The 17878-nt window shown below is 42.8% G+C and overlaps 1 protein-coding gene across 1 annotated transcript in view; it reads right to left on the bottom strand.

Annotated features, from left to right (window-relative positions):
- The window catches only part of FAM222A (family with sequence similarity 222 member A), a 133436-nt gene that overhangs the window by 36775 nt on the left and 78783 nt on the right, over positions 1-17878 (bottom strand). Inside the window, exon 2 of the mRNA XM_075320040.1 lies at positions 13777-13897. Coding sequence (XP_075176155.1) covers positions 13777-13858 — 82 coding nt within the window. The 5' untranslated portion in view covers positions 13859-13897. The remainder of the gene's footprint in view (positions 1-13776; positions 13898-17878) is intronic.

Raw genomic sequence — 17878 nt, 5'->3', positions numbered from 1 at the left:
TCAGGCAACATGGCAGTGTTTTCAGTAAATCGGTCAAATTAATCCAAATAAACGGGCCCATCTTCACATTTCCTATTAGGGCTCATGTTTGCAGTTGAAGTCTAGGGAATTCATGTCTATGGATGTTAGAAAAAGCCATTCATGAGCCTCAGGCCAGATTCCCATGTCCAACATTCCTGTTTTGAGAACAGACCTCGGTGTCCGGACCAGCTGCACATCTGACCCGAACTCAGACTCGGACGTTAACGGCCTGAACTCAGCAGCTTCATGCGACCTGCAGCCAGTTCGGACATTGAGGTCTGTAATCAGACCATGACACCAAGCTTGCGATTCCATATTTTACAGGAACCCACCACTTATGCGATATAGGACTAAGAAATGGAGGCCACTTTACGACATAGAAAATGTTTATTTTCTTGAGAATAGCATAATGAAAGTTAACCTAAACAATTTCCTGTATTCTTTTAGTCTATTTGAAGAATTTAGGCCCATTTTGTAATGGTGCATATGCCTTTCTTTCTCACATGGGCACTGCACCTTTAAAATGGTCCAGGCAGCAGACTGTGTACACATCATTTTGCATACGTCTGCTCAGCACAAACGAGGCAAGACACGTTATTAGCCCTGACTGGTGCAACAGCACAGCTTGTCATATCGTGTTATAGTCCTAGAGGCCAACACAAATCCTAAGCGAGCAGCTCAACTGACTGGTTCTAAGCTTTATTAACCCTTATATAACTAGATCCGTGTAAGCATGCCGGATGTACAGGGATACTGTATCCATTTATTTCAATTTCATCCAACTTAGATAAAGCCTATTTGTATTGAAGTATTTTATACACAAATTATGCACAAACAAGAAAAACAACAAACAAATAAAACAGCACAGTTAACGCTCTGTTCACATCTTGCTTTTTTCATTTTTGCTATGTCATATGTGCAAATCAGGAGGGTAACCCAACATATCCCTCCAGGGAATACTATTCTACAGGCACACGGATACCCATTGAAAAAAAAAAATTAAAATAAATAAAAACAACCCCCCCACTACATCACACATTTTTACTGTGTCTCTGTATCATAGAAAAGCATATCAGACTTTCTTATAAAAGGTGAGTGAAAAGGTATACCACTCCATCGTATGCCAGAATGACACTAGTGTCGCTGCATGCATGGGGGCCTGTGGACATGACAGGTATATGTTGTAAAATACTCATGTTATGTACCTCCGATGTAGCCAAAAATGAAACCCATATACATATGTATCTATATCACATACACACACTTCTGGAGGATATCAGACTGAGAAATGTTTCCCTTCGCTTTTTCCCCAGTCATCTCATTCAAGAACAGATAGTACCACAATATATTTCAGTGCATATAAAAAGGGAATCTGAGGGCAGCATGATGAAGACAAAGCAATCCTGAATCCAATGATGTATCACTTAGATTACTGGGTGCAGCTGTTCTGACACAGTTTTTAGATTTAGCCATGTAGCAGAGTTTACAAAGCTGCTCCAGACCAGGCTCTGTATGTACATTTCTATACACAGTGAGGTGCGTATCAGAGGGGGAGGAGGCATACTGGATTAGCTGACCTAGTCAGGCAATAAATCTTCTGAAGCAAAAACAAATATTCCAGGCAAACAACTGCCTAGACCTTGATAAGAGAATTTGCTGTGTTAAGGTACAGTCACACTAAGTGAGATGTCACACAGTGAGATCTTACCAGCGATGCAGAACAATACAGATCGCAGTAGCGACCTGTATAACGATCTCAGCAGTCATTGTTATCCTGTTACACAGTGTCAAACACAGCGATGTGTCCTGCCCAGCAGGACATCGCCTTTGAAGAAAATGACCTGGACCATTCTGCAACGACTAGAGATCTCACAGCAGGGGCCTGATCGCTGGTAAGTGTCACACATAACGAGATCGCTAACGGGATCGCAACTGCGTCACCAAAACGGTGACTCAGCTGCGATCTCGCTAGCGATCTCGTTATGTGTGACAGTACCTTAAGGCTGGGGCCACACGGGCACTACTGCGATCCACTTGCATGAGACTCGGCTCGTGCTGGCAGTACAGCAGAGCCGAGTGTCATGCCTGTGTCTTTGCAACTGAGGTCCGTTCGTGCGAGCAGACCTCAGCTGCGGGGGGCGGGCCGGCACTCAGGAGGGGAGGGAGGGATTTCTCTCCCTCTCTCCTGCATAGTCGGCTATAGCCATTCTCGCACTGCACTAGCGGTACACCGGTGTACCGCGAGTGCAGTGCGATTTTTCTCTCGCCCCATTCACTTGAATGGCTGCGAGAGAAAGTCTCGGATTACAATCGCAGCATGCTGCGATTGTTTTCTCAGTCCGATTAGGGCTGAGAAAATAATCGCTCATGTGTGCTCACACACAGGCTAGAATTGGTCCGAGGGGAATGCGATGTTTTATCGCACTCCACTCGCACCGATTTTCTCGCCGTGTGGCTTAGCCCTAAGCAACGCTCCAGAGATCCCACCAGCGATCTGACCTGGCAGGGATCGCTGGAGCGTCGCTACATGGTCTCTGGTGAGCTGTCAAACCGGCAGATCTGACCAGTGACCAGCCCCCAGCAACGCGTGGAAGCAATGCTGCACTTGGTAACTAAGGTAAATATCAGGTAATCAAGCGCTTGGTTACTCGATATTTACCTTGGTTACCAGCTCACACCGCTTAGCGCTGGCTCCCTGCACTCATAGCCAGAGTACACATCGGGTTAATAAGCAAAACACTTTGCTTATTTACCAGATGTGTACTCTGGCTATGTTTGCAGGGAGCAGACACTGGCAGTGTGAGAGCGGCGGACGCTAGTAACCAAGGTAAATATCGGGTAACCAAGCAAAGCGCTGGTTACCAGATATTTACCTTGGTTAAAGCTCACCGCAGGCTATCAGAAGGCGGCTCCCTGCACATTCAGTTCATTCCTCTCTCGCTGTCACACACAGCGATGTGTGCTTCACAGCGGAAGAGCAACAACTAAAAAATGGTCCAGGACATTCAGCAACAACCGGCGACCTCACAGCAGGGGCCAGGTTGTTGCTGGATGTCACACACAGCGACATCGCTAGCAAGATCGCTGTTGCGTCACAAAAACCTTGACTCAGCATCGATGTTGATAGCGATGTCGCTTAGTGAGACGTGGCCTTTAACCCCTGCAGCATACTGTCTTCAGATTACATAGCAAATAAATACTGACAGATTCCCATTAAGGCCTCACGAAGAAGTCATATTCTTCTACGAGTGCTATTCACGGTTCACCTGTGATAGGATCAAGCGGAAAATTGTGGAGACATGTCTGCTTTCGATCCAAGTGTTGGATCAAGATCGGCAATGCAAGTCTGTTAATTTGTGACAGTGTCAGAATGGAGAAGGTGGAGAAATTCTTTTTTCTGCCATGTACGAGAAACACTGCTGACACTTGTATCACACTGATCCTAAAAAATAAATATCGTAATATATAAGTAATGTCTGAATGATGCTTAATGCTGTGAAAATAGGCTAATGCGTCAGTGTCCCTTTAACTGCTGACAGCTTTTAGTAGACTTAATTTTTAGCCTTTTTATTCTTTCTCCATCTGTTGGGTTCTCAGGCACAACCCTTGACCTTTAGGGACCTTGTGTTCTGTAGAGCAAAAATAAACTTTCAGGTGCACGTAACTGGGATGCAAATGCTCAGCCTTGTCGCGGTGACGTCAATTCTCCAAGTATTTTTCTCAAACTGCTATTATGCAAGTGTAAGCCAATAAAAATAGATGCATTTGCACTCAATTCCACTTCCCCTACCTTCCCGCCAGTACTGAAGCGGTTAATGACGGCATGTCTGCTAAACGCTCGCTTTCAAATTACATTCTCTAACACAGGCTTGTGTCTTTAAGAGACAAATGAAATATTAATAGAGAGAATATTTGCAGATCTGTCTCTTAAATGACAGTACAGAGGGGGGTTTAAACCTGCCTCCGGCGAGCCGCAGGGCCCTTCCAATCCATTTAATGCGAGAATTCTTTTTCTCCGTCTGACAGAAGCGCTGCTCCTTTCTCCGCTTCGGTAATGCTGACTTTGCGGCTGTGTCAGTCGGTAAAGAAGTGGTTAAATGGAAGGAACTTATTTGTTTCACAAACACCGTTTCACCTTTCACATTTGATACTGATTCTCCCTGTCATTGTGCAATCACATAGCAGAATGCTGATCTACGTAATACATACCAAGACCATATTTTATAGCCTCGGCCAAAACTTGGGATTTGCTTCTATGCAACTCGTGGAATGGAGCCACTAAATTAGGCACAAATTCAGAACCAATTATACTACATGAGACAAGTTTGTGAGAGCGGAGAAAATCGATGATGGGATACAGAATATTCTCCGATGGCTACAGTTCCATTTTATATCTTTAAGATATATTGGATTTCAGACGCTTCCCGATTCATCAATATCCAGATGCCTGACCAGCTCAGCGGAGGAATAAAGGCATACAGTACATAAGTGACATTTAATTAAACAGAAGCCGCTCCTCTCCGCTGAACAGAGCAATATAGGAATGAATTTGGCCGCACAGATTTGCAGATGATGATTTATATATAATTTAAATACGGCTCCTGCCGTGCAGTCAGCCGCGTGAATCAGGATAGATATCCCGGCGAGGTAAGTTTATTACTCTGCATTGCGTGGTTTGGTCTCGCGGTGGTTAAGGGGTTAAACCTGCCTGACCAGGTTTAGAAATGAGAAAACTGGCTTATCAGAGCTTCAGATTTACACTGCAATAAAAACAAAGATTACATTTAGCAGTTCGCCAAGGAACATGAGATCTGGAGTGATGGACGTAAACAAGAATTCTTTTTCTACCATGGGCAGCGGCCCCTTGGAATCATACTTGTAGGGTGCACTCGCACTGGGCAACCGCGGGCGTTCAATGGGGTGGTTTAATGGCCCTTTTAAATTCACTTACCTCCAATAAATGCGCACAGAATACTATTGGTAATACGATGGTTCTGTGCGCATAGAATATAGTTCGACAGCACTTGTCCTGTTCGCAAAGCCGATGTGCTGCCAAGAATGAGAATTATAGCAAGCTTAAAAATAATTTCAGTCATCGAGCAAGAATTTGTCAAGAATACCCATTTTCAATCAGTCAGCGTAAATGGGCTCTTCGGCTTGATCTTCACGACAACTTTGGCAGCAACAAAAAAGGTCACACGGCCAAAGATTGCTGTACAACAATGCCATCTTTAGGTGTGCATCCAATGTCATGGCCAAACTTAATATATATCGCCCAAACTAAGGGCTACTTCTCACATAGCGAGATCGCTGCTGAGTCACAGGTTTTGTGACATACTAGTGACCTCATTAGCGATCTTGCTGTGTGTGACACTAAGCAGCAACCTGGCCCCTGCTGTGAAATCGCTGACCGTTACACACTGTTATGGTTCATTTTTTGCTCGTTGGTCTCCCGCTGTGCAGCACGCATCGGCGTGTTTGAAGGCGGGGGACCAATGAGCACCGACTGTGTAAGCAGCGTACGCTGGTAACCAGGGTAAATATCGGGTAACTAAGCAAAGCGCTTTGCTTGGTTACCCGATTTACCTTGGTTACCAGCGTACACCGCTTAGCGCTGGCTCCTTGCACACGTAACCAGGGTACACATCGGGTTACTAATCAAAGCGCTTTGCTTAGTAACCCGATGTGTACCCTAGCTACGTGTGCAGGGAGCCAGTGCTAAGCGGTGTATGCTGGTAACCAGGCTAAATATCAGGTAACTAAGCAAAGCCCTTTGCTTGGTTACCCGATACTTACCCTGGTTACTAAACGCAGAGTAGCTGGTGGCTGGTGAGATCTGCCTGATTGACAGCTCACCAGCGACCATGTAGCGATGCACCAGTGATCCTGACCAGGTCATATCGTGGTCGGAATCGCTGGTACAACGTTTAGGGAGACGGTACCCTAAGGCCGGAGTCAAGCTTGCAAGTGACTCGCACGAGTCTCGCATTGCATCACCCGACACGGCTACAAACTGGAGCGGGAGCGGGTCAGCTGCAGGCATTTTTATGAAACTGACCTGCCTCTGTCCGGACATCGGCTGGCTGTGTCGGGTGACACAATGCAAGACTCGCGTGAGTCACTCACAAGTGTGACTCCAGCCTCAAGGCTGTAGTATATTACAAGTAAAATTGTCATCTAATGTATCTGATAGCCAACAATTCGAATTGCCAGTGCCGTCATTAACATGCCAAATATAACCCTGTCTTGCATTCAAGTTATTTTCATAGTGTGAGGAATCTATGACCTCTGGTTTCTGGCAATAGAAGGTCACAGCGTTTGGGTTGTCTAAAATGCGCACTGACTTTCTATTGTTCCTGCTGTTAGTATTCATTGGTATAGGTAGCTTTCTTGCTTGATTTTTCACCCCTCTTCTTTTTGGATCAAGCAGGAGCTAGTCTTCCATCCAGCTGCTGATTATCAGTATTCTCTTGGTGCTTAAATACTTCCATCTTCCTTGGACTGTGATATTATTCAGTTCATTCTAGCTCTTTTTGCAAGCAGGTGGCTTGCTCTCATCTGTAGTATCGTTGCGGAAGCTTTGCTGACTTCTACCCGAGTCATCTGTGGATAAGTAGTTCATGCTTTTCCCCAGTGTGTCCTCCTTGTGTCTTCCTTTAGAGTTTAGTGGGGTTGACAAAGAGTTCATCCCATCCATTCCCTATTTATTGTCCAGCACTAGGGATACCTAGGGTCAGGTGTCAGACTCGGCGCATAGATGCGGAACTTATCTAGGGTGGTGAGGGACACCAGGGACCAGCGGTAGGTTTGGCCAAGGGTCACTATCTCCTCCTTCCCTAGACACAGGGGTCCCCTTCCCTTATAGTTGTCACGCTAAGCAGGTAAGGAGAATAATCTGATTTTCCAGGAAATTTCCATATTTATTAATCTCCTGACAAAAATAGTTTGCAAACCCAATTGTCATTAGTTGTCAAAGGGAAAAAAAAAAATCTGAAGAAACAAACTAAGCCCCGATTCATTAAGACCCAGATTGTGTATGTCAGTCTTAATGAATTTGGCTCATATTACCCAGGGCTCGCTTATTAAGAGATACATGCTACTTAATGAATCAGGCGAATCTTATAACTGCCATATGTCTCCATCCAAAATATACTTTAGACAATGACTGGAGTACATTTTTCTAGTATGTTCCATCACTAATGTGTTGTAACTTTTCATGAACTGACGAGCGGGCTTAGCCTTGCTCCCTGTCACACCTATGTCCCGTTCATATTGGCATAGCTGGCCAACTATCGTGTGAAAACGCAAAGAGTTGCAATATTTTTGTGCAATTTCTGAGACTAATTAAGGCGTTATAGACCCGAATTTTGTTGTAAATATGTAAATGAATCAGACCCCTAATATCTATAGCAATTGCATACTTTAAGGTGAATGAAGATTCTTCTGTAAAAATGTAATATATACCATGTTGGTGATGCAAATTTGTGGTTGTCCCCATGAAGTCACGGTCATCAAATTTGTTTATGTTTAGAATGTAAACTGGCAAGCTCTCGATGTACATGTCTGGTCATTCTAGGTTACTTTACCTTAAAAAAAAGTATTGAATAGAGTAGTAGAGTACATTATTCTATCCTGCAAGTCAACAAAAAACAAAAAACGCGTTAACTTTTTATTTTACAAGGCGGCTTATCGGTAACTAGTACCCCTGTATATCATTCGTCATAAGGTTTCAAACACCTTTTCATGACGTATGCAGTCATCGGTCTGACCCCAGGATAATGGATGATGCTCCAGTGGGCCCCTGAACCAGACGTAGAGGGGGCTTGCCAGGAACTGTTGCTTGGTAATGTAAGTGGCCACTGGAATATAGGCCAACTGCCAATGTCAGTGTGCAGTCATGCCACGTGCTGACATCAGCCATCGGCTTCTGATAAGCCAGTGGCTATTTTAACAACTACATCGGATTTGAACTCCCAAGACGAAGCTTAGGAAGGGGAGCAAGGAAAGTGTGTGTTTTTGTTTTATATGTTTGTTTTGTACTACTTGTGCTGGTATATATATATGAGGCTGTGTGGGGTCTCATCCTGTATATTTTTGGGCTGTGTGTGGTCTCATCCAGTATGCAGTGGGGCTGTGTGTATTATCCTGTATATAGTGGAGCTGTGTAGGGTCTCATACTGTATATAGTGGGGTTGTGGTGGTCTCATACTGGTCTGGTCATGCTATGATGGCAATATGTGGTCTGGTCACAGTTTGGCAGCATTTCTCTCTTGTATGTGATTTATTCGGTCACTGTGGTGGTAATATGACACGCCCGATTAACTGTCAGCATTAACCATGGAGTAGCCTGCTTGCGGGCTTGCATCACCAAGGCCATCAACCTCGATAATAGAGATCAAGGGCTTTTCTGTGACCTTCTCACAGCCCCGAGAATCAGTTCTTCCTGTGGGTCCAAGAAAGCCCAGTCCAACCCTGTATAATGTACAGTAAATGGCTAGCGAAAGGGTGAAGATGTCCGTAATGAATACCTAACAATGGCAGGCTTCTACAATTTACTATAATGAAAAACGTTTAAATGTATATGTTATGGAAAACCATTAAGAGGCTACTTGGGGCTCTTTCAGATGTTGAGCACCTGTCAAATAGACTGCAACAACGCAATGGATTGATCTGTGTATAACAAATACAGTTGCAACATGCATTATTCGGATCATTTTTTTCAGACCAGGCGTGCCCATTGAACTTACTGGGTATATGAGAAATTATATATATATATATATATATATATATATATATATATATATATATATATATATATATATATATATATATATATATATATATATATATATATATATATATATATATATATATATATATATATATATATATATATATATATATATATATATATATATATATATATATATATATATATATATAGTTGATGTACAAGAACAGATTACATAGGGAATTTAGATCAAATGTAAGAGATGGACATATAGTTGACCCATGGATGAAAAATGATTATTTTTTCTGGATGAGAAATGGATAATTTCACATATAACAGTACTTGTCTGAGCCCGACCCAAGGTTAGATTCCCACTACAGGTTTTTTTGATAGTTTTTGATGCTGCGTATTTTTGGCTCCCAAAAAACGCAGCGTCTTAGAATGCCAAATTTGATAGATTTCTAGGAATCTCCTGCCCTCTGTGCTTTATTTTTTACGCTATGTAAGTTAACCTATAATGTGTGTTTAAAATTCAAAGTTGTCAATTTCTCTTGATTTTCCCCATATAACTTAGTTCCTATATATAGTGGGGCTATATGGGGTCTCATCCTATATTTAGTGGAGCTGTGTGGGGTCTCATCCTGTACATAGTGGGGCTATGTGGGATCTCATTTTAATATAGTAGGTCTGCGTGGGGTCTCATTTCATATATAGTAGTGCTGTGTGGAGTCTCATTTCGTATATAGTGGGGCTGTGTGGGGTCTCATCCTGTATATAGTGAGGCTGCGTGGGGTCTCATTTTGTATATAGTGGGGCTGTGTGGGGTCTCATTTCGTATATAGTGGGGCTGTGTGGGGTCTCATCCTGTATATAGTGAGGCTTTGTGGGGGTCTCATGCTGTATATCACTTTCGGTGAGTTTTTGATATTGTAGAATTTCTGTAGCATTTTTGCACCCAATAAGTAAATTAGGTTATGCAGAGTTTTGTACGGTTTTTTTATGGCATTTTTGACGTTGTGTTTTTGTCTCTTGCCAGTATTCGGTTTTAAAGTAAAGCTATTTTGTTTGATACTTCTTGGCATTTGCCTTTGGCAAAATATTATTGATCTAATCGTGCAGATTACATGCGTTTTTGATGAGTTTCCACAGCAGGCATAGACTAAAAATGCGCATGCGTATTTACCTGCGGATTTTCCGCTTCTAATGCAAGTCTATGGAGTATATCTGCGCATAAAACTGCGTATCCATAGGAGAAAGGGACATGCTGCAGACTAGAAACACGCTCCGCAGGTCAGTTTACACTAAGTAATAAAGAAGCATCGCTTGTCAGTTTACGTTGAGTAATAAAGAAGCCCTGGGGATAGGAGATTTCTATAAAATCACTTTTTTGGAACTGTAAAACCTCATTGTGGGCACAGCTTAGAATTGCATTAAATGTAGAATATCCAAAGTAAATCTCACAGTCCGTGAAACGATTACACTGGTGTCCTCAGCGTTTTGGATCAGTGTCACCATTGTGTGATTCGTTTGTCTGTTCTTACCATCAGTGTGTTATCAGTGTTTTTCATGGATGGAGAAATTACAAATCTTCTCCTATCCTTTGCAATGTTAAACATGTACAATACATAAATGGCACATATGCATGCCATCCTAGTGCTGTACGCATTTCTCTCAGACCCATAGACTTGTATTTTATGCTGCTGGAAAAAAAAAACGGACATGTCTCCATGTGTTTTGCACTGGCACACTGAATACAAAAACCATATGTGTGCATAGCGCCATAGATTATAATGGGTGGGTATTTTATCTATAAGAAAAAAAAAACATGTATGGGCAACATTAATGTCTAAATGAGGCCTAAAACAAACATATGTAACCCACCTAACTATATCAATAAGGTTTTGTTAAACCCAGATACCAAGAAACATCAAAAATAAAGCAGCTGGATATAAAACATGACATGTCAAAAAGACATAACATGTGCAGCGTCAAACACGATTAAGACATAAGTGAAAAAAAAAATGCAATGAAAAAAGTTACCTAATTATTGCATAAATATGAAAATACTTAACCCCCAAAAAATGGGAATGGTGCCTGAAAGGGACAACCCCTATAAAAGGCATCATTTACATTTTTTGGGGGGCTAATGCACGCCTCCTAATGATTAGAATTCTGCAGCGGCTGCTATCTGAAGACAGAGCAGAGTTGGAACTGAGCATTTCTGGCTGCCTGCTGCCGCCGCCGGGACAGACACCAGCTGATCGGCAGGGGTGCAGGGTGTCAGAATACGGCCGATCAGACATTGAGGACCTATCCTAAGGAGAGGTTATCAATGTAAAAGTCAGGGCAACCACTTTACCACTAGAAGTCCCAGAGAGGAGTCATTTAACATCTCTACCATTGGAACCCTATGGAGCTCGAAATTCCTGGGACTTCTAGTGTTAAAGGCACCATTTACATTTTTTTGGGGGTAATCCACGCCTCGTAATGATTAGAACCCGGCAGCGACCGCTATCGGAAGACTGAGCAGCATTGGAAATGAGCATTTCTGGCTGCCTACTGCCACCGCCGGGAAGAAGATGATCGGCGAGGGTGTGGGGTGTCAGACCAAGGCCGATTAGACATTGATGACCTATCCAAAGGACAGGTCAATGTAAAAGTAGTGGATGTAACAGTGTGTCCCTCTCCCGCCTTTGCTCATGGTATGTACTACTGGTGGGGGATTGTTTGTTCTTCTCAGCATGGAACTTCTAAAGTCCATTCATGTATCAAGTGTCCAGCCGGAGTTAGACTCTTCTGCCCACCTAAGGGGCTGATCCCAGGAGAGAAGAACAAGGAGACCCATGTTAGTTCAGTTAGTTGGATCTCGGCTGGAGAAGGACTAGGATCTATGGCTGAGGCTGGATCCTAGAGCCTGTGTATGGACTGTCACAGATTGGACATCAGTGGCCACGTTGGATTGTGTTTTGTTGTGCACCCTGTTGGACTCAAGGAACTCATTTAAAGGACCATTGCCATATTTTCCCTGACGTTGGAATACCGGGAGACGCCCCTGGATCTTTTGTTTTGTTGTGGACTCCTTGCAGACTTTGAAGATCTATAGTTATGTTTGGTGCTTTATCTTTGTGGTTCCAATAAAGCCCTTTGGATTGTTCCTTGGCCTGGCGTCCCTTATTGCTCTGCCGCATACCCAGTCACAGTGGACAACCCATTTAAAAAATCACAAAATATAAAAAAGGTAGATGCTGGGTTCCGTTGAATTTATAAGTGATACAAACCCAACCTAAGCCGAAAGAAGCAGAATTCTGTCTCAATTTCCTCATAAAAAAAAAACAAAAAAAAAAACCAAAACCAACAGGTGTTTGTAATTTCTGCCAAAATTCCTGTTTGTTTTGACAGTTTTGAAAACTGTCAAGCAAGTTCTAGAATGTGTCTAGAAAAAAGGGGGGCATCGCTTACAAGAGCCTTAGGAGTCACAAAATATTAGTCTACAGTAAGCCAAGACGTGTGGTAAAGAAAACCTTAGCAAGGCTGCGGAGAGGTGTATGGAGCATCTTCTGCCGGCCTTACCTACTTTTAAGCATTAATAATATAGATTATATTCTGCATCAGGTTTTTAAGCAACAACACTGGATAAATAAAAACACAAGAAAAATAGAAATATAGCAGCAGTTTACATTGTAACTCATTACGTGAAGCTTTAACTTAACCATATTGCAATTGTTTAAAAAAAAAAAAAAGCCCATGTCGATAATAGCTGAGTGGTTAGCCACATGCCAGACTGATTGCTACAACTTTGATGCATAAAATTAAGCCATTACTGTACTCCCCTCCATTACCATCACTTTAATATTTAATGTATTTCTTTCTTCTTTGCCTGATTTATGGTGAAGTTACACATGCTATGATTACAGGAAGCCAAATAATATCATAGGTACTTATTTCAAACAGTTTAACCTTCATTAGTAGATCCCCGTCGCAGGCTGGTAATAGATGTTCTGTAATTCTCCGACACGTGATGAACAGACATTACAATCAAGCCTCTTTAGTCAGGAGGTAATCTGCATTATAAACCCAGCTTGACCCAAACTCTTATTTTCAGGCCATTGGATCTGGTCCCTAAATCAGGGCAAATGATTTACCTAACAAATGCGAGGGGGAATAGGACTGGAGCAATGTATTATTTATTAACTAGCAAGGCACTTTACATTGTGGAAGCCATTATTCACATGGAAGCACTCGGCATTGCCGATGTATACGCTTTTTGGAATGGTAGGAGTTAAAAGGAACGCATAATAAAGAGAGTAGGATGAAGAGTGAAATCACCCAGAATTTTAGACAAAGGAAGCTGTATTAAAATAGAGGCCTATTGAAATAAGTGAAAAGGGCCTTATCAGCCCCTGTCATATCTCTCACTGAGCTGGTGCCACTGGATATGGAAGACTTTCAGCTGAAAGCCTCAGTGCTGCATGTAGGCAGCTTAACCACTTCGGCACTGGCTAAGAAAAAAACAAAAAAAGATGAGCAGAACTTAAATTTTAAGATTAAATTTGTTAATTGCCAAAGTTTTTTTTTTCTTAAAGTTTAAATCATGTTCACAAGAAGTAGATATTAATTGGAATTCTGATTCCTACCATTGGTTTTAATTCCTGATCACTAGTTTGCTTATAAATGGAGTTAAAAATGAATATTTGTACAGTGCAGTATAATAAAATATAGAAGGAGGCTACATAGGGATAAAAAAAAACAAACAAAAAAAAGAAACACAGAAACAGCAACAACAAAAAATTACAAACAGCAACAAAAAGACAAACGAAACCAAACAGAATAGCAACAAAAAGACAAACAAAACAGCAGCAAAACGACAAAAATCAAAGAAAACAGCAAAGACAAAAAGAAAAAAAAACAAAAAAAAACAAAACAGCAGCAACAAAAAAGCAAACAAAACAGCAACAAAAAAAAAAAACAAAAAACCCTCAAAGTATACATAAAATATATATATAAAAATCTCATTCTTCACTTACACTTTCGAGGCTCCAGCCCCTTGTTGGAACATACAAGATGCTTTACTGGAGGATTCTGGGTTCTTTGAAGACAGGCCAACATGGTTACAGGGGCTTATGGTCACCTAGGCAGATGGTCACACTGCAAGAAGACATTAATAAAAATTAGTTAATACTTTGCTGACCGAATAGGTATAACATTACTGTAATCATATTTCATTCCTCAGTATAAAAAGGGAAAAATAAAATAGAACATTAGCGCCATAGAAACATTTATCTTTAAAACATAGGATCGTCCCTGGAAATTAGAAGCTACTGGCAATTAGGACAACCGCAAATTGAAATCCCACAATATGAAGTACTAGACTGCAGCAACATGATCTGTTGACAGGAAAAGTCTGCTGCATGTTATTCACAGCAAGGGGAGATTGCAGCCATCTACATTCGTGACTGTGAAAAGCCCTCTGTTACTTGCCACATCAATTATGTGGCTGCAATAAAGTCATCTATATTATAGGAACAGGCAGCTGAAATATTTACACAGGGAAGAAAGGTCTTTCAGTATCAGAATATATTAAAGCTTCTTTACCTACTCTTCATTTTCCATAGATCTATATATTTTACTTAAAGAATTGTTGCACTTTTCGTAAAAAAAAATCATGTTTTGCACCAAGAAAAATGTAAATCTCTCGCATGACCTCTTCATTCATACGATTCTGTTCAGTTACTTCTTATCTGTCAGGGTATGTTCACACTGCGCTTTTAGTGCATAAGAAAAACACTGCAAAAAAGCACCAAGTGTTGGCGGAAGACCGCTGCTTACCCTATGCACATTTATTTTAATAGATTTATTTAAAACTCAGGAAAAAAATGCTGATATTCTTAAAAAAAAAAAACTGCAATTGAGATTTTAGAAATTACATATATTCTGCTTTTTAATGTAAATGGCTGAGCTTTTTCCACCGCCCAAAAAATACACAGAAATGCAGCAAAAGTGATGTGTGAACAGGCCCTTATATATCAGTTTCTAGGACTGGATGACAATCAATATGGCTGAGGTTTCAGATTTCCTATGGCCTTGAGATTCAAAAGACATTTATCCCCTCACCCCATATTTCGTGATCAGTAGGTAGAATTGCAAAAATACAGTCTGGGAAAGCTTGGTGATGGCAGATGGCATATGTAGGGACAATAGGACTCCATCGACCACGGCGAAATGTAAGCTCGTTACAACAAAAAAGGTTTACAGACATGATGTCTTGGGATTTTAGGTGGAAATGTTACAAATGACCATAATGATCACTCCGAACTCTATGTGGCACCTACGTGTTGTATCGGTTGTTGTCACAGATACCACACGTATAATCTATGGTGTTATTCACATGTCCATGTTTTTAAAAGAAAAAAAAAAAAAAAAAAAAAGGGTCCATGCAAAACTCGTCCGTCCATTTTTTTCCAGGTGCACGGATGACAAGGGTCAATACAAGTCTACGGGTCCATAACAACCACTGACAGCAGACGGATGGCATCTGTATACAGTGCACGTGATGTGTGTGTTTAACATTACAAATGACAGAGGTTTTGTAACTTATCTATTTATCCATCCATGAAAAACACTGACACAGTGAGGGTAAAAAACGAACACAGATGGTACACTGATGACACCATTTTTTCACATAAATATGGACATGTGAATGAGGACATGCACATATAGAACAGTACGGTGACTGATTAGCACTGGGGTTCATACGTCTCCATTTGCAAGACGTTTTGGGTGGATATTCTCCAACATTCAAAAGTTATACTCAGGAGTAGAACAATCGCGGTCACAGGGATCACGACCAGGCCTGAGGGGGCAGGGGGCCCACTGGTTACAACTCCTGCTTCAGCTGGATGTGCGTCCGAGACCGCCCACCCAGCTGAAATGCACTGCGGTGCACAGACCCGTCAGGTCCCTACACTCTGATACATGCTGCCGGCCAAACAGAAGTCAGCAGCGTCCCAATGTCTGAGGCGCCGCATGACGACGTCTTGTGTTGCCAAAGCTATTGTGCCGATGAAAGCTTCTGGCCCCTGCAGGCTGGCTATAGAGGAGGACATCGCGTGACGACGGAGAGGGTGAGCACAGTATATACCATGAGGGGGACATTATATACCAGGAGGAGCCCAGGAAAGGAACATATATAACCGGAGATGGACAGAATATACAAGGAGGGGACAGTAAACACCAGGAGGGGCACAAGAGAGGAACATATATATACATATATATACATATATATACATATATATATATACACACACACACACACACACACACACACACACACACACACACACACACACACACACACACACACATATATACATATATACACACACACACACACACATATACATACATACATACATACATACATACATACATACATACATACATATATATACATACACATATATACATACATACATACATACATACACACACACCAGGAAGGGGACAGTATGTACCAGGAGGGGGACAACATATGACAGGATGGGGGACATATATACCAGAAAGTAGCCTAGGATGGGGGAAATATTTACCAGGAAAGGGGCCAGGATGAGATCCATTAGAACAGGATGATGAACAGGATGATGGACAGTACTACATAATGGGGGGGGGGCAACTCATATCTTTATTGGATTTATAACGCTAAATGTATATGTGACGCCCTGGCCGGGCCAGGTAGTCAGAGATAGGCTCCTGCATTACACCTTTCCCTCACAGGTGACATCAGCCAACCTTAAAGCCCTAGTCACCCCCCTCAGGGATAGATTGACACACCAGGGGGAGCAACCAGTCGGTTGGAAGACGCCCACCAAGGAGTCTAGACAGCCCGGGGCGGGAAAGTAACAGTTTAGTTCAGTCAGCTCAGTTTGAGAGTTCAAGGAGAGTGGAAGTCAGGCCTGAGGAAAACTGACAGGTACCAGGGTAGGAGCCCTGGTGCCTTTGGCTAGGAGGCAGATGGCGGTCTCCGTCTGCAGGAGCTGGGAAGACTGGTTGGTGGAACAGAGGTAGACCGGGACAGGGTAGTGCCCCGCCAGTACCGACCCGGGGAACAGACTCGGAAACCGGAGCACACAGGGGGGTACTCAGACCCAGACGCTAGGTCCAGAAGCGACTGGAACTGGTTAATTAACTGATTGAGGCCAGGACTAGAAGTCCCGATTGAAGGCAACAGCCCATCGAGGGGGATAACAGGACACCGCCAGGGCTCAGAGATCCCACGGGCCAGTGTCTGCGGGCAAGGGCTCCTTAGGCCACATCCAGCCGGGAGCGGACTTCTGAAGTTGCAAGCACAGGCAGTCCACCATCACACAAAAGTGCAAGAGAAAGACAGACAGACCACCAGCAGAGTGGGGGACCAGAACGCAGCTGGCTGCAGGCACCGACCACCATCACCTTGGTTTACCAGAGACTCGTGTGTTTCCTTCACTAGTGAGTACACCAGTACCATGCGGTCGCTAATCTCCCTGCAGCAGTGAATCCCAAAAAGTCCCGGGGCCACCATCCCTGCCCACGGAGGGGTTATCAACTTGCTGCACAACATCTCCCCCGGGTGCCCCGTAACTGCAGCGGTGGAGTCCAAACTCACCACATACCGTGTGTGGCGTCACGAACCTAGTACGGCCCAGCCTGTACATATAAGTCCTACATCCACCACCCCCAAACCCTTTTCATTCAGAGTGTCCGCGGGATCCCCCGGGTCTGGAGACACTCGAGCCACCCACCGGAAAGCCCGGACCCGAGCAGCGACAGGCATCTGGCCAACATGCAGGGATGGGTGGGGGGCAGGTTTAAATGTTGCATCGGGGCCCATCAAACTCTCGTTACGCCACTAGGTATACTGATGGGGAATTCAGATTGTGAGCCTCAGTGGGAACAGGGATGTCATCTGCAAAGTTCTGTGGAATTAATGAAGCAAGCAAAGTAAAATATATAGGTCATATGCTTGTTGTATACGTCAAAGGTCTCATTCACCGTGATTGTTCCCATGCGCAATAAATTTACAGATTTTCATCAGTATTTTGGATTAGTGTGTCACTTTTTACCATCAGCTTCTTTTTTTTTTTGTGTGTGCAA

This window comes from Anomaloglossus baeobatrachus, chromosome 1 (genome assembly GCF_048569485.1).
Source record: "Anomaloglossus baeobatrachus isolate aAnoBae1 chromosome 1, aAnoBae1.hap1, whole genome shotgun sequence".
NCBI lineage: Eukaryota > Metazoa > Chordata > Amphibia > Anura > Aromobatidae > Anomaloglossus > Anomaloglossus baeobatrachus.
Note: the sequence above shows the minus strand (reverse complement) of the source record. Positions and strands in the feature narration are given on the sequence as shown.